The sequence below is a fragment of the Watersipora subatra genome, chromosome 7 (genome assembly GCF_963576615.1).
Source record: "Watersipora subatra chromosome 7, tzWatSuba1.1, whole genome shotgun sequence".
Taxonomy (NCBI): domain Eukaryota; kingdom Metazoa; phylum Bryozoa; class Gymnolaemata; order Cheilostomatida; family Watersiporidae; genus Watersipora; species Watersipora subatra.
In genome coordinates this window covers 41,614,967-41,639,447 of record NC_088714.1, presented here as the reverse complement: position 1 = coordinate 41,639,447, position 24,481 = coordinate 41,614,967, and the positions used below count along the sequence as shown (strand labels likewise).

The window sequence follows — 24,481 nt, the reverse complement described above, 5'->3', positions numbered from 1 at the left end:
AACTCTCTTCTAGTGGGTCTGCTCGTCATTAAGAACATAACTCTCTTCTAGTGGGTCTGCTCGTCATTAAGAACATAACTCTCTTCCAGTGGGTCTGCTCGTCATTAAGAACATAACTCTCTTCCAGTGGGTCTGCTCGTCATTAAGAACATAACTCTCTTCTAGTGGGTCTGCTCGTCATTAAGAACATAACTCTCTTCCAGTGGGTCTGCTCGTCATTAAGAACATAACTCTCTTCCAGTGGGTCTGCTCGTCATTAAGAACATAACTCTCTTCCAGTGGGTCTGCTCGTCATTAAGAACATAACTCTCTTCCAGTGGGTCTGCTCGTCATTAAGAACATAACTCTCTTCTAGTGGGTCTGCTCGTCATTAAGAACATAACTCTCTTCCAGTGGGTCTGCTCGTCATTAAGAACATAACTCTCTTCCAGTGGGTCTGCTCGTCATTAAGAACATAACTCTCTTCCAGTGGGTCTGCTCGTCATTAAGAACATAACTCTCTTCCAGTGGGTCTGCTCGTCATTAAGAACATCACTCTCTTCCAGTGGGTCTGCTCGTCATTAAGAACATAACTCTCTTCTAGTGGGTCTGCTCGTCATTAAGAAACTGCTATAATCTTTCATTGTCCGTGTCTTCTTCACAAGATTATCATACCTTAACAATTCCATTTTCTTCTTCATTGATTTTTAAAGACCGGAAAATAAGTTCATGCCTTAAGCCGAATTGTGTTCCACTTATTCAATAGCTGTTCTTGTTGACCTCATTTTAGGGTCTTGATTGGCGGAGCGTAGCAACAAGATCGATTGAGCCACCCTTTAAACCTGCCATCAAGGATGATGTTGATGTCAGCAACTTTTCCACAGAATTTACAAACATGGCAGCCGCTGACTCGCCTGCCGTTGCTCCTGACAACGGGAAGGATGCATTCAGGGTGAGACTGCTGATGCTCATTAGTTACCTTCCAAATTCTTAGCTTATTTCAAAATGATGCTTGCAGGTTAAAACATGAGGCCATGAATCATATACAGTTGAACCTCGGTTCTGGAACTTAATCCGTTCCAGAAGGTGGTTCAAAAACCGAGTTGTTGGAGATCCGAAACAATTATTCCCATTAGAGTTAATGTATGTAAATTTTAATCCGTTCCAAGCCAAGATCACAACTTCGGTAAAGTATTGTTTTTAACATTTTACACCATAAACTGTACTGTATACTACATACTATAAATAAAAACTGATATATATAGATCGTGTTTATTTTTAATAAAAGATTTTCTATCTATGATGATGAAAACAGAAAACAAAAAGTAAACATTTCGTATGTTTTGCTCTTAAAACATCGAAAACATTCTAGGTTAAGATACAATACCAAAAATCGCAGAAATCGATGATGAAACAGCGAAAAATACAACGGGCTAGTTACATCAAAAATCGTGTGAAAAAGAAAATATAAACAGCAATGACACGTTTATTCACATCTATGAAAGAGAATCCTCTTCCAAAACAATTTAGGGTAACTCGACTGAAGGAGTTGTCTCCCTAGCAAATCTCTTCGGTAGAGGGATGTTGTCCCAAATAGTTCCTTCCTTTTTGTAAAGAATTTATGAAGCGTAACTCGCTTCTCCATTGATTAACGAATGTTTCCATGCTGTTTCCAGAGCTGTTCCGAACGTTCAATTCAAATGCGCATGCTCCGGTTTGGTCGAAAACCGAATTTATGTTCGAGATCAAAGACGAACAAATCTCAATTTTTGTTGGTCGAAAACCGAATTAGTCAAGAACTGAAGCATTCGAGAACTGAGGTTCCACTGTACTTCTTTTGGGCCAATAGCCTTACTGATATATATGGTAGCTGTAATGGTAGTGACCGGCATCTCATCACTTTGCCTTTGTAGTCTCAGTATATGCTCGTAGTTTAGCTAAGTAAACTTTTCATAAAAGCTCTAACTTGTACGCATTTAGGTAACAGTGATGTTGTTTCAGGGCTACTCGTTCGTCTCCCCATCCATCATGTTTTCAGAGAACACAGTCGCAGATGAAATGCTCAGGTCATCCTCTGTCAATCAACCTGACTCAAATCTGCTCTCCAACAGCTTCAAGGTAGCTCACATTTTAATCATCTTCGTGTTCTCACTCACATACAGGCATCCGTTATGTATACATTTGTATTCCCCATCTTCAGCAGTAGATGGGTGTGTAATATGTTACACGGAGTGCTCTTACATGGCCCTCCAGACACCAGCAATCTCAAGTAATGCCTAAGATGTTACGCATTACTTAATTCAATATTATGCATTACTTAATGCAATCTTACGCATTACTTAATTCAATATTATGCATTACTTAATTCCATATTATGCATTACTTAATTCAATCTTATGTATTACTTAATTCAATATTATGCATTACTTAATTCAATCTTATGCATTACTTAATTCAATCTTATGCATTACTTAATGCAATCGTATGCATTACTTAATGCAATTTTACACATTACTTAATTCAATCTTATGCATTACTTAATTCAATCTTACGTATTACTTAATTCAATATTATGCATTACTTAATTCAATCTTATGCATTACTTAATTCATTTTTACGCATTACTTAATGCAATCTTATGCATTACTTAATTCAATCTTATGCATTACTTAATGCAATCTTATGCATTACTTAATGCAATCTTACGCATTACTTAATTCAATTTTACGCATTACTTAATGCAATCTTACGCATTACTTAATGCAATCTTACGTATTACTTAATGCAATCTTACGCATTACTTAATGCAATCTTACGCATCACGTCTCATGGGATTGACAGAGGTTGTGCATATAATTACTAATAAAACTATTGACATCATAAATGTTGTACCTTGCGTGTCAAAGTGCTTTAGATTGATTCTTGTGCACAAATAAACTGTCAGGTAACGTCACAGTGTGTCACACACGCTACACATTCATAAGTACTCTCATATTGATTTCAATTGTTAACATTAAGTTGTTAACATCAAATTGATGTCTAGGCATTGCCTTAAGGTTGACTTAAGGAATTTTAAAACTACATTTATTTTTTAAAATATAATCATGATATGTCATGTGAGTGCAACAAAAAACCAATTTTGGAGGCAAAACTTTCACGAGACATGCTATAGACTGATATGAGAAAAGGCCAGTTTTTCGACAAAACAGACATTTTGCTTACTGATGTTAAATATACGAACTCACCAATGAATGAACACAAAACAACCTAGCTTATGCAGGCCATTAATTTTACCATTGCTTATGATGTGTCATAGCATGAATTTTAATAGAGTACAAATGTTGCTAGTAAAAAAAATTTACAGCAAAATAAGATTATTGCTAGTAATACTTACCGAGTAGTGTCATAAACTATCAGTGTAGAGTTGGCAACATCGATCAAGTAGTGTCTTAAGCTATCAGTGTAGAGTTGGCAACATCGATCAAGTAGTGTCTTAAGCTATCAGTGTAGAGTTGGCAACATCGATCAAGTAGTGTCTTAAGCTATCAGTGTAGAGTTGGCAACATCGATCAAGTAGTGTCTTAAGCTATCAGTGTAGAGTTGGCAACATCGATCAAGTAGTGTCTTAAGCTATCAGTGTAGAGTTGGCAACATCGATCAAGTAGTGTCTTAAGCTATCAGTGTAGAGTTGGCGACATCGATCAAGTAGTGTCTTAAGCTATCAGTGTAGAGTTGGCGACATCGATCAAGTAGTGTCATAAGCTATCAGTGTAGAGTTGGCAACATCGATCAAGTAGTGTCTTAAGCTATCAGTGTAGAGTTGGCAACATCGATCAAGTAGTGTCATAAACTATCAGTGTAGAGTTGGCAACATCGATCAAGTAGTGTCTTAAGCTATCAGTGTAGAGTTGGCAACATCGATCAAGTAGTGTCTTAAGCTATCAGTGTAGAGTTGGCAACATCGATCAAGTAGTGTCTTAAGCTATCAGTGTAGAGTTGGCAACATCGATCAAGTAGTGTCATAAGCTATCAGTGTAGAGTTGGCAACATCGATCAAGTAGTGTCTTAAGCTATCAGTGTAGAGTTGGCAACATCGATCAAGTAGTGTCTTAAACTATCAGTGTAGAGTTGGCAACATCGATCAAGTAGTGTCTTAAACTATCAGTGTAGAGTTGGCAACATCGATCAAGTAGTGTCTTAAACTATCAGTGTAGAGTTGGCAACATCGATCAAGTAGTGTCTTAAACTATCAGTGTAGAGTTGGCAACATCGATCAAGTAGTGTCTTAAGCTATCAGTGTAGAGTTGGCAACATCGATCAAGTAGTGTCATAAACTATCAGTGTAGAGTTGGCAACATCGATCAAGTAGTGTCTTAAGCTATCAGTGTAGAGTTGGCAACATCGATCAAGTAGTGTCATAAGCTATCAGTGTAGAGTTGGCAACATCGATCAAGTAGTGTCTTAAGCTATCAGTGTAGAGTTGGCAACATCGATCAAGTAGTGTCTTAAGCTATCAGTGTAGAGTTGGCAACATCGATCAAGTAGTGTCTTAAGCTATCAGTGTAGAGTTGGCAACATCGATCAAGTAGTGTCATAAGCTATCAGTGTAGAGTTGGCAACATCGATCAAGTAGTGTCATAAACTATCAGTGTAGAGTTGGCAACATCGATCAAGTAGTGTCTTAAGCTATCAGTGTAGAGTTGGCAACATCGATCAAGTAGTGTCTTAAGCTATCAGTGTAGAGTTGGCAACATCGATCAAGTAGTGTCTTAAGCTATCAGTGTAGAGTTGGCAACATCGATCAAGTAGTGTCTTAAGCTATCAGTGTAGAGTTGGCAACATCGATCAAGTAGTGTCTTAAGCTATCAGTGTAGAGTTGGCAACATCGATCAAGTAGTGTCTTAAGCTATCAGTGTAGAGTTGGCAACATCGATCAAGTAGTGTCTTAAGCTATCAGTGTAGAGTTGGCAACATCGATCTCCTGCAAGTGCGGTCGAAATGTTGAAACCGATTGTATAAATATTGAAAAGATCCGCGGCGTATTCAAACGTTCAGCATTAACTTTCTAGTGGCGACTATAAAATTTTATGAATCGGCTTGTGAATCGCATGCATCTTGCGGATCGCGCTAGCACTCAATCTTTTCTTTACACAAAATTGGAATTTAAAGTATTGCAAAAATTGGCTATTCTAGAGAGTCACTTTTAAAAACCGATCAGCGGTTTCTCTGATTTCGTTAATAAATACTTTGAATGGATAATTTTTAAATAATCCAGCTTAGAGACCAAACAAGTTTACTATAATCATATCATTGCAGCTCATATCATATATCATATCATTGCAGTTCAATATCATATCATATATCATATCATTGCAGTTCAATATCATATATCATTGCAGTTCAATATCATATCATTGCAGCTGTTTTTGGTCGATATTCTGCTACTATCATGCATCTTTGTGTTTCTTTTCGTTACTCCAAAATGTTGATAAAATCGAAATTCCACGAAAATATTATTGATGCCACAGTTATTTATGCTGTGTTCTACTTGTAATGCACTACTTATTTGAGCTGTCAGAAAACCTGTAAGTGTTCAAAATTGGAAATATAATTTTATAGTTATATGAAAGGGTTTGCACTGGGTATTCAATTGTTTAATGCATCTTGCGGTACTCCTATTTCCTGCCCATAGATTTGCCTACCCAGTTTCAAATTGTACAGGAGTTTTAGTCCTTTTTGCCTAGTTTGACGGTGAAAAATATTTGGAATGTTGATGTTTAGATATTCTAACTAGGGTTTATTGACTTTATAGTTTGATGAGTGAATCTAAGTTTTTATTGCTCTGTGCGAACTTCTTTGCTCGGCCCTCAAACTTATTAGAATGTCTACACTTTCGTCTGAGTCTAACAGTATTATTTATACTAAGTGCAGGAGGAGCGTTTAAAATAATTACAATTGTTTATGCTATATGTGTAGGTTTGTACTGAGTTTTTCAATTACGAAATTGTAACAGCAAAATAGCTGTTGATGAGTTTTCATCGAAATGTATTGTATTGCTGTCAACCTGGATTTGTGGCTGAATAAATTTATAGCAAAAACTGTCTTATAACCTAAAAAGCATCGGGGGCTGCACTTCTCTGGGACACCTACTTGGGGTGATCTATCTAATAGCTTGCTCGTGGAGGACTCAAAAATCTTTCTCCCATGGGATGCTCCGTCTAGCATTTCAACCTTTGCCCTCCATATAGCAATAATATCGCTCCGTCCCCATTGGCACTCTGTTCTATGACAGGTTTGATGTAATGTCAGATACACTTGCTAGGTTCATATTTTTATCCAACATACATTCTCAGCCTCCCATTTCTACTCTGCATCTTTTTTAATCAGTATTCTTCATTTCTTCTCATTTTAACATGAGTAGAACTTGTCTGTTTTTATATGCCCTAGCTCCATAAATGACGGAGGCCTTACTTCGTTGCTAAGCCATCTCATTTGTCACCATGGAGATGTTTTGTCTTTTCGCCTCGTTGGTATAAGCCCAACTGGCACTCATTCGGTATGCCATTAGTGGTTAATATCTGCTGATGGCACCAGAGAGAGCCTGGTTCCTAAATTATTAGGTCGTGACTCCTCATCACGGGCCGCTTGCTCATAGCTTTTCGGAATTCACTCGCCTATTGAATATGTTCACCTTGTATCTAAGTAAACTACTGCTCAGATTTGTTCATAAACCAAATGAACAAATGAGAAAAATATAAAATGGAGACCTACGTTACAGCCAACAAATTAATGTTAAGTATAGTTTTTCTTTTTGTTTGGCCAAAAGGGTGAGTTTGGAAAGATCTTAGAATGGATTAGGCAATTTACATGTATTTTACTGTTCTTACAACGTAAAATCTCTATAACGTGAATTTTCTTGGAACAGATTATTTACGTTGTATGAGCATCTACTGTATACGGACAGCCGATGTACCGTAGAAGTATGAGTAGCCTAAAGGCGTGGTCACACGAGCACCGAACCGACGTAGGTTCGGTTCGGAGGCTGGTTCGGTTCGTGGCACATGTCACACGGCCACCGAAGTAACTTCGCTTCTTAAATACCATACGTATACAGACAGGACACGGTTTCGTTAGTAGTTTTCATGTATTTGAGTTAAATATTTTTATTGTAAACAAAAAACTTTGAAGACCAATTATAATTACACAGCAGATTTATCAGAAGATCGTTCAGCTGCTCAAAATAAATCACTCGATACAAAGATTTTGCCAACTCTTCCCATCAACATAATTATATATTTTATTAACATATGAATGTTTTTCTATGCTGAGTACATCACAAACAAAAACAGTCTTTATAATAGTACTGTGGTTTTACATAAATAAATCAGTCAACGATACTTCATCAGGATGAATATGACACACTACTTATATTCTACACGAAAAAAAATCACAACCATTCTCTTACATTTATGCAAAATTTAAGTGCAACATCTTACATTTATGCAACACAATCATAAGTCCGGGTGAACCTTGTCGTAAATTGCTTCATGTTGTTTATTTAACGAAATAAAAGTATCGTCCCATTTCTTTTTTAACTTTACTCACACGCATGTAAGGAGAAATGTGAAGCGTGCTCACTAGAATTCTAGAATTTTAACCAGCCAATAAGAGCAAGGGTTCTGCCACGAAATTTCGAGCAGTACCGAAATGGTTCGTTTCGGCTAGAAATGTCTTCGGCCGAACTTTTTACAGCTGAGAGCGACGTCAATTTGCGTCATTTAGTTCGGTTCGGTGCTCGTGTGACCACGCCTTAACTGCACACTATTGTGTTGTGTTAAATTAATTGTCGTTGTTACTTACTTCTGTGCGCATAGCTGATAAACCACGAGTGTTAAGCCATCCAAGTCAGAACAATTTAGTAAATATTTGTTTTTAGAACAAACCACTTAATAATGTTGGTGTTTTAGGACTCGCCATTCTTTCAGAAGTACAAGCTAGATCTGTCCTCTTCTGGTTTCCTTGGCGATGGCTCCTTCTCCATCTGCAGGAAGTGCAGTCACAAGAAAACTGGCAAATTGTTTGCTGTCAAAATTGTGTCACGGCGTATAGACTGTAGAAATGAAATCTTTATTCTAAATCAGTGTGCAGGCCAGAGGAATATCGTGCAGCTTCACGATGTCCTCCGAGATGAGGTATTTACCATGCCTTCTTTGTATTTTCCCTTTCGCATATGCTGGATAGCGGCTTTACTATGAGATAGCAGATAATACTCCTTGCTACTGACAAGGGCTGATGATACATATTCTATACTTGAACATTAAGGCCCGTAATCTACACACTATCGCTCAAATCAACATTTAACTGTGCGATGGACTACAACGATTAGCCATTTTTACGTCATCACCGACGATAAGGTGTACGCACTATAAGTGGTTAGCTGTAGGTGATCGCTAACCAACAACCAATTAAAAATTATGAAATTGCATTAGTGATATTGTGGGTCCTTTTGTTATCTTTTAATTATCTGATTATGTAATTATGAGTTATCCTGATTATGAGTTCTTCACCATGCTCGCACATATGAATTGACTCCAATTTTCATAACTGTTGAAATTGGATCCGATGTGGTCAACAAACAGCCAATCAAGATGATAATAGTTGCCATCATCGTTGTCTAAGTTCAACATATTGAAAGTCCATCGCATCGTTGCTAGCAACGATTACGTTGGCCGCTCATCGCAAAATGACGTCATAGCAGTTCATCGTTGCGGTCAATCGCACAGCTAATCGTCGATTTGAGCGATAGTGTGTGCGGGCCCTTACTACTGACACCGAACGATGAACGTTTGGGAGAGTGATTGTGCAGATTTTCGTTTGAATAAGCAAATTCTTTGAATGCTCTCAATTACAATCTATGAGTTTATAAACATCAGTGATACATCACCCGATCTTCGGTTGCAAACATTTTATAGCTAGTCAAGGCCCTTCAGGGTCAAGCGGCTGGTCAGCAACTAGAGTGAGGTCAGATTATTTGATGAGCTGTTGTCTCTTCTGTTCACCCAGCTCCACACCTACCTCGTCATGGACCTCCTGGAAGGTGGTGAGCTTTTGGACAAGATTAGATCTCAAGCTAAATTTACAGAAGCTGAGGCCAGTCGCATAATGAGGTCACTAGTCTGTGCACTTGATTACCTTCATAGCAATGGAATAGTCCATCGAGACCTTAAACCCGAGGTTAGTCCTTTTTAATCCTTTTTTGTTTGTCATAATGAAGTCCTTCTAACTCCCATTCTCATTATAGGTGCTTTGGTACCTGCTTTAAAACCACCAGCTGGGAGTGGTGGTGCGCTCTCGTAATCCAACTACTTGGAAGTTAGACTTGGTGGTAAAACCGTAAAACCACCACCACTGGTGGTTTTACGGTAAGACATCAGCGAGATACAGCGATGGTTTACACTTCGACCATGTAGGCTCAATGCTGACACTCTCTGAAATGTAAAATAAAATATTATAGATTTTAATCTTTTGTCTATACTAGAGAAAAAATCTATACAAATCTATACTGGAGAAAAATGTGTTAACAGGTTTAATTAACTTTCATATATCATTTTAAACATTTCTTTGCCATATTTCACAAGGCTGCATATGCCCTCACGACAAGGATATTGGGTAATGCCTCATATACTCTCACACCAACCATACTGTACAACGCTACATATGCTCTCACAATAACTACATCGTACAAAGCTACATGTAATCTCACAATAACTTTATTTATTGTACAACGCTACATATGCTCTCACAATAGCCATATCGAACAAAAAGCTACGTATGTATACTCTCACAGTTACGATATTGTACAAAGCTTGCTGTACTCTCACAATACCCAAATTGCACAAAGCTACATATTCTCTCACGATTGCCATAACTATTTCATTTGTAATTCTTTTGAATTCACAGTCATATTAACACAAAACATTAATGGAAAATTATAAGCAGTAATTAGTTTTTGTAGAAACCTTGTATAATTAAGATCACTAGTATTAAGGCCATTAACATATACTGTTCGCTTCACATGGACCACTCAGGGGCACCCAACACCAGATCTTGGGCAATCTACCAATTTAGTAGTCCTACATGTAACACCTCACATAAATGGCAGGAGTTAGCTATACAATTAGTAATATAATTGCTGGAACCACAATTATTTACATTTAAAATCGCTGGGTCATATAACCTCATAGGCTTTAGACTCATTTCTTATAAAGGGTCAAGTGTGTGACATTGTGTTACTCACCTCACAATCACAAACCCTTTCAATTTGATCAGAACTCATGTTTCTGACTGAGTCTGACAGTGAAATTTATTTTGAGTGTTAACTATGTGCAGGTATGCTGAAGTGGGAATATTGAATTATAGTTGAGTGTTAACTACATGTAGGTATGCTGAAGTGAGAATATTGAATTTATAGTTGAGTGTTAACTACGTGTAGGTATGCTGAAGTGGGAATATTGAATTATAGTTGAGTGTTAACTACATGTAGGTATGCTAAAGTGAGAATATTGATTTTATAGTTGAGTGTTAACTACGTGTAGGTATGCTGAAGTGGGAATATTGAATTTATAGTTGAGTGTTAACTATGTGTAGGTATGCTGAAGTGAGAATATTGAATTTATAGTTGAGTGTTAACTATGTGTAGGTATGTTGAAGTGGGAATATTGATTTTATAGTTGAGTGTTAACTACATGTAGGTATGTTGAAGTGGGCATATTGAATTTATAGTTGAGTGTTAACTACATGTAGGTATGCCGAAGTGGGAATATTGAATTTATAGTTGAGTGTTAACTACGTGTAGGTATGTTGAAGTGGGAATATTGAATTTATAGTTGAGTGTTAACTACGTGTAGGTATGCTAAAGTGGGAATATTGAATTTATAGTTGAGTGTTAACTACGTGTAGGCATGCTGAAGAGGGAATATTGAGTTTATAGTTTAGTGTTAACTACGTGTAGGTATGCTGAAGTGGGAATATTGAATTTATAGTTGAGTGTTAACTATGTGTAGGTATGCTGAAGTGGGAATATTGAATTTATAGTTGAGTGTTAACTATGTGTAGGTATGCTGAAGTGGGAATATTGAATTTGTAGTTGAGTGTTAACTATGTGTAGGTATGTTGAAGTGAGAATATTGAATTTATAGTTGAGTGTTAACTACGTGTAGGTATGTTGAAGGGAGAATATTGAATTTATAGTTGAGTGTTAACTATGTGTAGGTATGTTGAAGTGGGAATATTGAATTTATAGTTGAGTGAATCTTTGGTGACTAATTCAATATTTTCTTGCTACATAAAAATTACTTTACTCACCCTCTAACTTAACTCTTTCGATGCCATAGACGCATAAATGCGTTTCTCATGGTCGAGTGCCGTAGACGCATAAATGTGTTTCCTATGGTCGAGTGCCGTAGACGCATAAATGCGTTTTTTATGGTCGAGTGCCATAGACGCATAAATGCGTTTCTTATGGTCGAGTGCCGTAGACGTATAAATGCGTTTCTTATGGTCAATTGCCATAGACGCATAAATGCATTTCTTATGGTCGAGTGCCGTAGACGCATAAATGTGTTTCTTATGGTCAAGTGCTGTAGACGCATAAATGTGACTTTCCCAGCAATTGCTTAGTAACTTCATTTTATTATTTGTTGACAACGTAACCCACGGTCTTTAGGACTTTTATGATATTGACAACGTTGTCCGAAGATATAAAATTAGCCTAAAACAACGAAGCACTTTTAAACTTTTGTTTGAAAACTACTAACCTCAAAACGAACAATTTTTATGTTAGTTATGCTAAGTACCACGCGAGTCAGAAAACAGATAATTACTTATGTTGATGACGTTGTAGCCATTTCAGATTTAGATTTTCGTGATTACACAGATAATTAATGTAGCAGCAGTGACTCTGATAGTGGTGAAAGTAATAGTTTTGTAAGAGTAAAGAACATTGTGGAGGATCGTCCTACCTTAGTAGCGATCACTTCACATAGCTTTATCATCGCATAAAGTATAGATACATTGAATTTTTTGCATAGCAGTGTTAGTTAAATGTTGGCAAAATAAAGTATGTTACAAAAAGTGTTCTAGATAGAGTTTGAAATTAAAAAAATATTGTATACGTATCATGAAGCAATATCGGCAATTTTCGGTAAAATGGCTGGCACTAGGTCGATAGTTAAATTTGTACATGGATGGCACTGAATGGGTTAACCTTTCCTCTACGTTTAACAAAATTTATGCCACGCGCTGCCTTATATTTGTGAAAATATTGCAAACACAATTTCTCTTCATAACGGATTTTCATCAAGGTAAGCTGGATTGTATTGTCAGTGGGTTGAAACCTGTTGCTTTTGTATCTACATAGAATTAAATTGCCCACAAGAAAGAAGAGACTTTTGCTACATGTGAATAGCAAAAACTGCTTTATCATTTTAAAAAAACGTCGAGGTACTTCACTTTTCTGTTCTCGTTGGCGATCTAGTTGTCAGCACAATTGCGGTGTTCTCCAGGGAAAAATTGACTGGTACTGCAGGAATATATGCAGTCTGTCAGTGCAGGTAATTTATGTCTACCAAATACTTTTAGATATGTTAGTGCGTGTAGTGTAAGCTCGAAAGTGCCTAGTTATTCAATTATTAATTATTTATTTAATTTGTCTGTGTTTACTGGTTTGCCTGTAGGTCAATTGTGTAAAACATTCAAACAGAACTGAGAAGGCTATTTGACATAAATGATGGGGTTTGACCAGTTGACTGTAGTTCATGTGAGGCAGTTGACTGTAGTTCATGTGAGGCAGTTGACTGTAGTTCATGTGAGGCAGTTGACTGTAGTTCATGTGAGGCAGTTGACTGTAGTTCATGTGAGGCAGTTGACTGTAGTTCATGTGAGGCAGTTGACTAGTTCATGCGAGGCAGTTGACTGTAGTTCATGCGAGGCAGTATAGCAAAAAATTAGCTCAGTAATAGATCACATTCTATTTTTTTGTTAATAAAGTTTGTTGCATAACATTTACCAGCCTGGGCCTGAGATAATTCGTGGAGTTATTTTCCCACCCGATCCTATTCTTGAGGAAACTCGGCTGCATAGTTTGGTTTTGTTTTTACACTTTATTTTTATGCAGAATTATGAAAATCTTAGCCGCTTTGTGCTTATTATGTGTCCAGTCGAGTTCCAGTTTCAAGTCAATTTGACTATTAATTATTGTGATATTGTCGAAATACCGTGGGCACTTTTAACCGACTGAGAAATGTAAAATGGCTGCTGACAGGACATTAGTTTCTAATGACACACTGATTAAAATCTTTAGTAATGAAGGATGAAAAATAGACAACCCTTTGGTCGCTTTGTGCGATACATGTTTTCACAACAATTCCTAGGTTCTTAATCAATTGGACTACAAATTCTGGGGATGTTGTCAAATTCCGTGGGTACATCTAACCAACCGAAGAATGAAAAATGGCAGCCAGAACATTAGTTTCTAAAGACACACTGATTAAAATCCTTAGTAATAAAGGGTCAAAAGTAGACAAAACTAGAAAACTTCTCCTCCTCAGCAACAAGAGCTTTACAATAAAACTATTTGTTTTTCTATTCATAACAAATATACACACTCTATCAGACTCTAATTTTAATTTCTCATTGATTTCTGCAAGCTTGGAGCTTTAATATAATATTCAGTTCAAAGGAAATCGGGTTATTCACAGTTGCTATTCACAGTTGCTATTCACAGTTGCTATTCACAGTTGCTATTCACAGTTGCTATTCACAGTTGCTATTCACAGTTGCTATTCACAGTTGCTATTCACAGTTGCTATTCACAGTTGCTATTCACAGTTGCTATTCACAGTTGCTATTCACAGTTGCTATTCACAGTTGCTATTCACAGTTGCTATTCACAGTTGCTATTCACAGTTGCTATTCACAGTTGCTATTCACAGTTGCTATTCTAAGTGCCTTCACAGTTGCTATTCTAAGTGCCTTCACAGTTGCTATTCCAAGTGCCTTCACAATTGATGGAAAGTTGTTGGTATGATATAGAATCAGGAGACCTGCTTGTATACTAGGACACTTATGTATTCGCCTCATCTAACTTTCACGTTTTCGCGGAGTTATCCTCTTGCGAAAATTTCATGAGTGAAACTACACTATCATAACGAACGAGCGAAAACGCGAAATTAAATAGCTTTGGTCATTGATAGTCCAAGAAACAAATAGCAGCAGCGATCAAATTGCATTATCGATCTTGCCCACTCAATTCTACCTGCGGTTCACAATTACAAACTAGTCCCAAATTTTTTTCTTACCAGTGAACTGGACCTGAGGAACCTAATTATGTTTGTTCCACTGCATTTATTTTCACATCATATTTTCGCACTCATCAGAGCTGCGAAATTAAGTTGCAGCGAAATTTTACACTGTCTGCTTCTCACGACACTAAATACTAGTGAAATATAAGTGTCCTAGGGTATACTAGATTAGGCATACAAGTGTTAAACAATATCGTGTCATCATAGATAAGGTTCTATAAGGTATTAAGCACTGTCAATACTGTTAGAGTAAACACCCTCTAATTGAAATGTTACGAGTATGCTGAATTATAGTGAAATTATCTGCTCTCAAGCGATACAGTAAATTATTAATGCTTCCTGTTGTCACACCTTCACTTCACAGCTTAGTTTCATCAACTCAGATCTCTAGCACCACCTATGATATGGTTGGTTTAACACTTCGCATGAATATCCTACAGCAACATCCTTTTAGGGGAGCACTACCTTTGCTGTCTAGTGCCGCATCATTAGCTCCTTCCTTTCCTTCCTTCGCAAGATACTAGCGTGTAACTGTCAGTGATAATACTTTTAAAGAATGCTTGTAGTATTGTCTCTCCTTTTTCTGATTTATTCAATAGCTCGACTTATATCTATAATCCATATAAACCTTGTAAGATGGCTCCCTCATTTTCCTTGTGGTATAGTAATATTTTGGTGTGGGCGCAGATTTTATGCACTGTAGGTTCATGACCAGCAACTCTTCTCATATAGACTAACGATCTGATCAACTTCTTTAACACAATTCTTGCAGTCACTAGTTGTCACCTTCAGTCAGTGTGCAGTCTTCCCAGCTTTTCCATCGATCCTCTGCTTGTTAGCGACTGCTGATACAGAAAAGTATTTGACCCAGTATCGTTTGGAATTAGGGTTTATCTTGCAAAAATACTCATGTAAACTGAACAAGTAGCTCAACTGAAATGTCTTTGCTATACATGAATAACAATTAAAACAATTTAGCTCCATTTTGAATCTAGTACATTTAGGAGTTGTGTTCTTAATTTGTTTTGCACCCAAAAGGAAACTCCATAAAATTCCAGCAAAGAGCTGGATAATGGCAAGTTTAGCAAAGAGGATTTTCGAAGCTTACATGAAATTCGGGACAAAGAAACCTCTCATAAGATGATACATAAGCAGCATTATTCGTCTCAACAGTATTGCACTCGCTTGAGTGTTCTATAGGGGAGATAATTCTCCAAGTTGATAAAATTTGTGTTGTCAGCCAACTTTAGTTTAATGTCAATTAGATGCCGCATTAGCTGACCTTCCTTAGCATAAGTTGTACCGGGTCTTTGTATCAGATCATTTGTTCACATATAGCCAAACTGTACTTCTAATCTTCTAGTAAAAAGCTTTATTGTATCAAATCCTTATCTGAATCTTACCAACAAAGTAATATTTGTTTTGCTCAATGAAGCCATGAAAACTTTAAAAACCCACAACTACACGTGAAAGTACGACTGGATTAATATTTGTTCTATTATCTGTCGATAAAATATCTGGTGACAATTTTTTGTTATAACAAAAACTGTGTCCATTCCGTCTGTCCGAAGGCATGGTTGATGGTTGGAAAAAAAGATCAAATCATGTAGGATGTGAACTCGCAATCTTTAGCATGGTAGGCTGGAACTCTAATAATTTCACCAGTCGACTGCTCGCTGACATCTCTGAATAATTGTATGTGTAGTTATTACACCTGACAATCTCTCACTGCACACTAGACTGACAGAGTACTAGTTGATAAGGATAAGGGCGGTCGTATAAATGTACCATGAATGTTATTTTCTGTTCAATTTTTCTGTTTCAGTTCTGTTCGGTCTTTAAAAGCAATATTTATGACAGGCAGGATGGGAATTGCTAATTGTTTTTTACTGTTTAAAATAATGTTCATTGTGTATAGGGCATGCGGCTTGACAAGGTGCTCGTTAGCATGAGAACCAAAATACTACAATTGGAAAAGCAGTAAAAATGGAGATATTAGAGCAATGTTTTTACAAGTCTAATGCTTTTTCTCCAGTTTTGTTCAATCATGAATGATTCTAAATTTAAAATCTGCTTTTTTATATTTTTTGACGATTCAGTATTCTTGATAGTATTTACTACATTAAGTCATTACATAAAGCTGCAGCAGATCGGAAAGTGGAATACTCATCTTCGAAGTTGTACAGTCTGTGGTCAGCAACTTGACACTTGGGGACTCCTGATATATGTTATATGATATTTAACTGTTCCTGATATTCGTTAACATCTTTGGTTTACTTTTAAAGTTTGCCCGTTGATTTTCTCCAGTAACGCTAAGTTATGAATCACCCTTACTGACTCATTGATAAGCTCCTAACCAGCAATAGTTTTTGTTAATAGCTAGGATTAAGGTCTCCATCCCTCTCAAGGAAGGATTAGCGGATTAATAATTTTGCGCGCTTGACTCTTACGAACTCCTTATAATTTATTTGCTTCTTATCTGTGTTTACCTGGGAATTTTGGTAATTGTATTGCCATCGCTTTGCCTGTCACCATCTTTGCTAACTAGTTCTTTACAAGGTTCAAATGTCTGAAGCGTAATGAACATACTTTGTTACTTTTGGTCTTTGCAGCCTTGTCGTTGGTTGAAACAAATATCCCAGAAACTTTCATTAGCAGCATTGATGACAAAGGATGACTTGCTTTATAGAATTTAAATAACATCTGTTCTATCACCACATTAAAGTTTTTAGACAATATATAACTCCGTATAGTTTCTTTTGCAAATTCAAGTTAATCTGTACAAGGGCTCGTGACTCCCACTTATAAGTTGGAAGCCACCGAGGCAGAGCATGTTTAGTTGGGCTTCTGTAGTGTAAAATCCTTGGGAAGTATTGTAATACATGTCAACCAGCCAGTCGTGTGGAGCTCATGAGTGACTATAAAGCTATCGGCAACTGACACACAATAGCTGTTCTAGCCTGGCTGGAAATACACTACCGGTATAATTATCACTTTACAAAAAGAGACAGATCGTTTCATCAGTAACTCCTGCTAGTGGAAATGTTAATGCTCTGTGGTTACTGAAGGTTAAAGTGAAACTAGTAACATCTGCTTGCAATATGCTTTTACTAACTTTTCTGATTGAATTGAGAGTTGAATTGTCAAAGCATAATGTTAACATGTATGCCTGTGTTTAAAAACTTAGAACACACAAACTAATTCTTAATTGCTTTCAATTTTGTTTCAAAGCACTCAATGATTCAGCAGAAGATAATCACTAAAATACATCCTCAGAAAATTATTTATTAAATTTTGTATTGTTTTTATTATACATACTTCCCTCTAGCCTTAACAGCAAACGTGCATTTAAGGTTTGTCTGGCACTGAGGCTTATATGAGTGCTGGAAAGCAACGGTCTTTCTTTCATGGTAAAGTTTGAATTTAAAAAAAAGCTGAAGTTGTAAGGCTTAGTGCAGGCAGGTATCTGGTTGCTATTATTTAAACATAGCTAGTTCTTTTATTTTATCACTCATAACTGGAAGGTCTCAAAGGAATAATGTGATTAGCTGGTATCACGGCCTGGTTATAAATGCATGATAGCCTTCAGCGTACACTCAAAACCAAGCCAAATGATCATATTGCTGTGAAACTACAGGTTGTCAACGTCGTCACAGTAATCTTTGATGACCAATCGAATCGCAATTTTGGTTATTGCATTGCATTAGCTATTATTCTTAATTTCAACCTTCCAGGCTTTTACCTTTGCAAAAATGTCCAAAAATAAAAATATAGAAACAGTAGGTGGAAAAGTAAAGGCATTCTAGAACAGTCTGTCGCTATAGGATTGCAGGCTTCAGGTTACTGCGAGATTTTGTTTTTACACAGATATTTCTTTATAATTATATCATCGTTTGCGCTTTACTTCACTCTAGCTCTCTCTTCTGCCCCTGTTCAACCAACCTGTATTTCGGACCACTATGTTGTAGAACATTTTGTTTGAAAGCACCAAAGAAGACGCAAATGTAAAAATCATCGATTTTGGGTTTGCAAAGCGGAAACCCGACACAGCCGCCTTTGGTCAGCAGAGTGCCAGCAAAGCCCTGAAGACTCCTTGTTTTACTCTCAACTATGCAGCTCCTGAAGTCATTAATGTGGTGGGAGAAGACAACTCTGGTTACAATGAAATGTGCGATCTCTGGAGTCTTGGAGTACTGCTGGTAGGTTGGTAACAAAATGTTTGAGCGCAATAACTGTACTTACCTCCATCAGGTTGTAGGTCATACCATGTTCTGTTGGACAATTATAGCTCACCCAGACTTTTAGTGGTACGAATTGATATTTAAACATGCAGTCTCGTTATACCCTTTCTTGTTTAAAGTTGTCTGTCCATTCATGGAGCTTCCTCACTGAAGTTTTATGAGCTTCAGTTTGCTAGGAAGTCATTGGATAGTGCATTCACGCCTGAGGTTAAAATGTGTTAATATAATACCTTTTCATGATTTTTTAAATACCATTCTTGCAGCCCCTTCATTACATCTCCATGTTTTTGGCGACAGTTATTGTACAACCACAGTTATCAATTGTGAAAAATTCTGTTTGAAAAAGCCACCCAAGTAACTGACGGCCAAAAGTTCACAACCGTGTGGCTTCATTTGGGCTCAATTTTATTCAGTCAGGCTTGATTGGAACATCATAGTAAGTTTGCTGTTTACTTTAGTTTTGTTTGAATAATTGATTCACTCGTTATTTGAAATTTATTGAATGGCCGCAAGGCAGAAATGACTTGAATTTCCAGAATTTTGTGCTAGCCAATATAGCCACACAAAGAAAACTTTGGCTGAGATGTGCTCATCGCAGAAGTCAGAAATTGGTTGACATTTTGCCAGGCTTTTAATAAGGTGTATAGTTGTATCAAGGTTTAGCTATGTGTATAGTTGTATCATGGTTTAGCCATGTGTCTAGTTGTATCAAGGTTTAGCTAGGTTTCTAGTTGTATCAAGGTTTAGCTAGGTGTCTAGTTGTATCAAGGTTTAGCCATGTGTCTAGTTGTATCAAGGTTTAGCCATGTGTCTAGTTGTATCAAGGTTTAGCTAGGTGTCTAGTTGTATCAAGGTTTAGCCATGTGTCTAGTCGTATCAAGGTTTAGCTAGGTGTCTAGTTGTATCAAGGTTTAGCTAGGTGTCTAGTTGTATCAAGGTTTAGCTAGGTGTCTAGTTGTATCAAGGTTTAGCTAGGTGTCTAGTTGTATCAAGGTTGAGCTAGGTGTCACTGCTCCAAGTAATTTCTGTTATTCCCTAGCTGATTAGCTCGATGTCTGCTTATTGCTAGTAAATAGTTAGATGTATTTGCTGGAGATGATCACCAACAGTTAAGGTTGTATTGGAGCAACATCAATTCACTGCCTTCATAGCCAAAGGTCTTTTAGCCAGAAATCGTTTCAGGATTTCTTGTTGCACAGATGGACTTGAGCCCTCAACCATCTATAAATTGAAATTATCTTCTTTTTAAAATATTTATCATCGCAGTGATTACATTAGCAAAAGGTAGTTTGCGGGGATAATGTTTATTTGTAATCGCATAGCAATTGTCCAAGGTCTCGCTGTATGTTGCAGTACACAATGCTCTCTGGTAGTGTCCCCTTCCAAGTGGCAGGACCAGATAAGGCCTCTAAAATAATGGAACGAATCAAAGGTGGGAAGTTCAGCTTTAAGGGTGCTGTTTGGAATGTAGTTAGCGAGGATGCAAAACACATAATCAAAGGTGAGTTTCCTGTTTCTTTTTTACCTAGCTTTATTTTCTTTCATTTGTTCTTTAACCTGATTATCAGCTATAAGATTAGCACAACTGCTCGCACATTTGGGAGGTCAGCAGGTCACTCGCAAGATTGCTTTTGTTATTATTCAGTTCAACACGGACCCTTGATTAACTCTGTTATTACTCAGTACCACACGGACCCTTGACTAACCCTGTTATTACTCAGTACCACACGGACCCTTGATTAACTCTGTTACTACTCAGTACTACACGGACCCTTGATTAACTCTGTTATTACTCAGTACCACACAGACCCTTGATTAACTCTGTTATTATTCAGTACCACACGGACCCTTGATTAACTCTGTTGTTACTCAGTATCACATGGACCCTTGATTAACTCTGTTATTACTCAGTACCACATGGACCTTTGACTAACTCTGTTATTACTCAGTACCACATGGACCCTTGATTAACTCAGTTATTACTCAGTATCGCACGGACCCTTGACTAACTCTGTTATTACTCAGTACCACATGAAACCTTGATTAACTCTGTTATTACTCATTACCACACGGACCCTTGATTAACTCTGTTACTACTCAGTGTCACATGGACCCGTGATTAACTGTGTTATTACTCAGTATCACATGGACTCTTGGTTAACTCTGTTATTACTCATTACCACATGGACCCTTGACTAACTCTGTTATTACTCAGTACCACATGAACCCTTGATTAACTCTGTTATTACTCATTACCACATGGACCCTTGATTAACTCTGTTACTACTCAGTGTCACATGGACCCGTGATTAACTCTGTTATTACTCAGTACCACATGGACCTTTGACTAACTCTGTTATTACTCAGTACCACATGGACCCTTGATTAACTCTGTTATTACTCAGTATCGCACGGACCCTTGACTAACTCTGTTATTACTCAGTACCACATGAACCCTTGATTAACTCTGTTATTACTCATTACCACACGGACCCTTGATTAACTCTGTTACTACTCAGTATCACATGGACCCTTGATTAACTCTGTTATTACTCAGTACCACATGGACCCTTGACTAACTCTGTTATTACTCAGTACCACATGGACCCTTGATTAACTCTGTTATTACTCATTACCACACGGACCCTTGATTAACTCTGTTACTACTCAGTGTCACATGGACCCGTGATTAACTTTGTTATTACTCAGTATCACATGGACCCTTGTTTAACTCTGTTATTACTCAGTACCACATGGACCCTTGACTAACTCTGCTATTATTCAGTACCACATACAATTGACTAACTCTGTTATTACTCAGTATCACATGGACCCTTGATTAACTCTGTTATTACTCAGTATCACATGGACCCTTGATTAACTCTGTTGTTACTCAGTACCACATGGACCTATGATAAACTCTGTTATTACTCACTACCACATAGGCCAGAAGTCAGGAACCTTTTTGACTGAGAGAGCTACAAAACCCACATGTTTCAAAATTTAATTCTAGGAGAGCCATATGTATATTTTAAATCTCGAAAACATAAAATGGAAAAGGAAGATAAACAAATTTAGTGTGTTTAATCAATTTCAGAGTATAGAGTAGATACTTTTCTGCATGTTTTATAATAGAAAAGTATTTCTTACTATTAATGCGACTTCTGATGCTGCGTACATTTGCTGATAGCTTTGTAGTTCGGTTGATACGTGGAGAAGTTCAGTTTTATGCAGGCTTCATTTAGGCTTCCATCTGTTAAACGTGACCGCAGGATTGTCTTAATATTCTTCATATGTGAAGATGACTGCTCGCATGCATATGTAGAGCCAAACATGATCAAAACATACAGCATAGTACAGAAAGCACTAGAAACTCTTTGCTGCGCATGCCACATCAAAAAGTTGCAAATGAAAATATATTTTTTATTAAATAAACATTATTTTTTATTGTTTATTGTTACTGTAATTTCAGCATTATTTCTATTAATGTTAATTAAATTAACAGCCAAATTACGGATTATTTTTCCACTGATTTATCAAAGAGCCAGATGCTATCATCAAAAGAGCCACATATGGCTCGAGAGCCATAGGTTCCCTACCCCTGACATGGACCCTTGATTAACTCTGTTATTACTCAGTACCACATGAACCCCTGATTAACTCTGTTATTACTCAGTACCACATGAACCCCTGATTAACTCTGTTATTACTCGGTACTACGTGGACCCTTTATTAGCCATGTTACTGTAATTGGCAATTGGCACTTATCAAGAAAGCTGGTGCTATAAACTTCCATTAACTTTCTTAATAACTATTTAATTTTCAGCTATTTCCTTTATCAAATATCTGTCTCACATCTGCCTCATGTTCACCTCATCTCTATCAAATATCTGTCTCACATCTGCCTCATGTTCACCTCATCTTTATCAAATATCTGTCTCAAATCTGCCTCATGTTCATCTTATCTTTATCAAATATCTGTCTCACATCTGCCTCACGTTCATCTCATCTTTATCAAATATCTGTCTCACATCTGCCTCATGTTTACCTTATCTTTATCAAATATCTGTCTCACATCTGCCTCATGTTCACCTCATCTTTATCAAATATCTGTCTCACATCTGCCTCACGTTCATCTTATCTTTATCAAATATCTGTCTCACATCTGCCTCACGTTCATCTTATCTTTATCAAATATCTGTCTCACATCTGCCTCATGTTTACCTTATCTTTATCAAATATCTGTCTCACATCTGCCTCATGTTCATCTTATCTTCATCAAATATCTGTCTCACATCTGCCTCATGTTTACCTTAAATCTCTTCTAGCCTCTCTTTTATCACAGACACTACCAAAAATAGTTTATTTTGGTATATTCTTACTAGTGTTCAAAAGTTTTAAATATGCAAGATTTGCTAATGGCAGCTGTTTTCAACTTTAACATTCACAGCATCAATCTTTATTTAAAGGATGATTTAATATATCTTCTGAAAGTTAGTGATTGTCTTCTCATTTCATAATTAGTACATCAGCAGACAACTCGTCGTCTAGGGCTAATTGTGATTGGTGTTCCAACCCATAGGCTTGCTAACAGTCGACCCTAAGAGACGACTGACACTTGAAGATGTGAAACATTCTCATTGGCTGTTTCCCGAAGCAGCCGCACAAACTCCTCTCATGACGCCTGAAGTCCTTTGTGGCTCTCGCTCAGTCCTTGGCTTTCAGATTGCCATGACGATGAACGCCTTCAACAAGGCGGCCAAATCAGGTTTCAAACTCAACTCGGTTTCCAATGCAGCTCTGGCTCAGCGCAGAAGAAACAAGAAATGTAGCACAACGAGCCACAGTGATTCTTGTGACAGCAGGTGAGTTGCTTTTCTTGCTGTAAGCACGCCTTATAAAATATACTCACCCACAGTAATTGTTGCAAGTGGTCTGAAAACTGTCCGAAGGATTTTATTAGAAGGCAGCACATAGCTTTTATGTTTTGAGGTTACAATTGACCCTATGAGTTATGCTCTCTTACGTTAAGTTATACGGTATCACATTATATGTCTGTGCTAAGTTATATAGTATTACATAACAACTCAGTACATATACAAAGTTTTGTAGGATTACATCATTCATTAGTGTTACGTGCTACGAATTTTTGTCATATTTTTCATCTTCATAGCATGTAAATGGTTTAAACGTCGAGTCCTTAATTCTTCGAAACGGTTCAAACTTCCGATTCAAGGGGGTATTTTTGAAAACGTCGTATTAACAAAGAAGTACTGCGTATGATGTAAACATCAATATTCATATTATTGCATAATTCTTTGCAATCGAAGGTTGGATTCTCATCAGCTTCATTGGTGACATCTTCACAGCATTCCTACACAGCTCTGTTTTCAACGCACCTGTTTTAAAAATATTATCTCCTAAATCAAAAATATTTACTCCGAATTTGAAAGAAAGATTTTTCACGTTTTGACATTGACCTTAGACTCATTTTAATAGTGTCAGTCGCGATATAAAATATGCGCCCCGCTGTAGCTAAAAGCGCAACAGGCTAATATAGAAAAGGCAGAGTTGTGCGACAATTTCTTCGTAGCATGTAAACTCATCAACTACGAACAATTAGGAGTTGTGCAACCACTCTTGCGTATCATGTAACTACGTCCTCCTTATTCTTATGGTCGAAACCACAACTTCAAATCACAAAAATTCGCGGCCGGTAACACTAGTTATTGTGAGTAATAAGTTATATAGTATTACTGGCGGAATACCCGACGTTACACGGGTATTAAAAATCAGCTTATAAGCGTTGATTGCAATGTCACACTTATAAACTCGGCTTATAAACAATGCCACTTGCCATTAGCCTGGCACATTGCCAATGGCTAATTTAAGTAGGCTAGT

At 37.2% G+C, this 24,481-nt stretch overlaps 1 protein-coding gene across 1 annotated transcript in view; it reads left to right on the top strand.

The window, feature by feature from the left end:
• LOC137401218 (ribosomal protein S6 kinase alpha-5-like) overlaps window positions 1–24,481 on the top strand; it is a 74,553-nt gene that overhangs the window by 41,390 nt on the left and 8,682 nt on the right. The window contains exons 10-16 of the mRNA XM_068087618.1: window positions 770–931; window positions 1,981–2,097; window positions 7,947–8,171; window positions 9,043–9,213; window positions 18,308–18,538; window positions 19,934–20,081; window positions 23,163–23,445. Coding sequence (XP_067943719.1) covers window positions 770–931; window positions 1,981–2,097; window positions 7,947–8,171; window positions 9,043–9,213; window positions 18,308–18,538; window positions 19,934–20,081; window positions 23,163–23,445 — 1,337 coding nt within the window. The remainder of the gene's footprint in view (window positions 1–769; window positions 932–1,980; window positions 2,098–7,946; window positions 8,172–9,042; window positions 9,214–18,307; window positions 18,539–19,933; window positions 20,082–23,162; window positions 23,446–24,481) is intronic.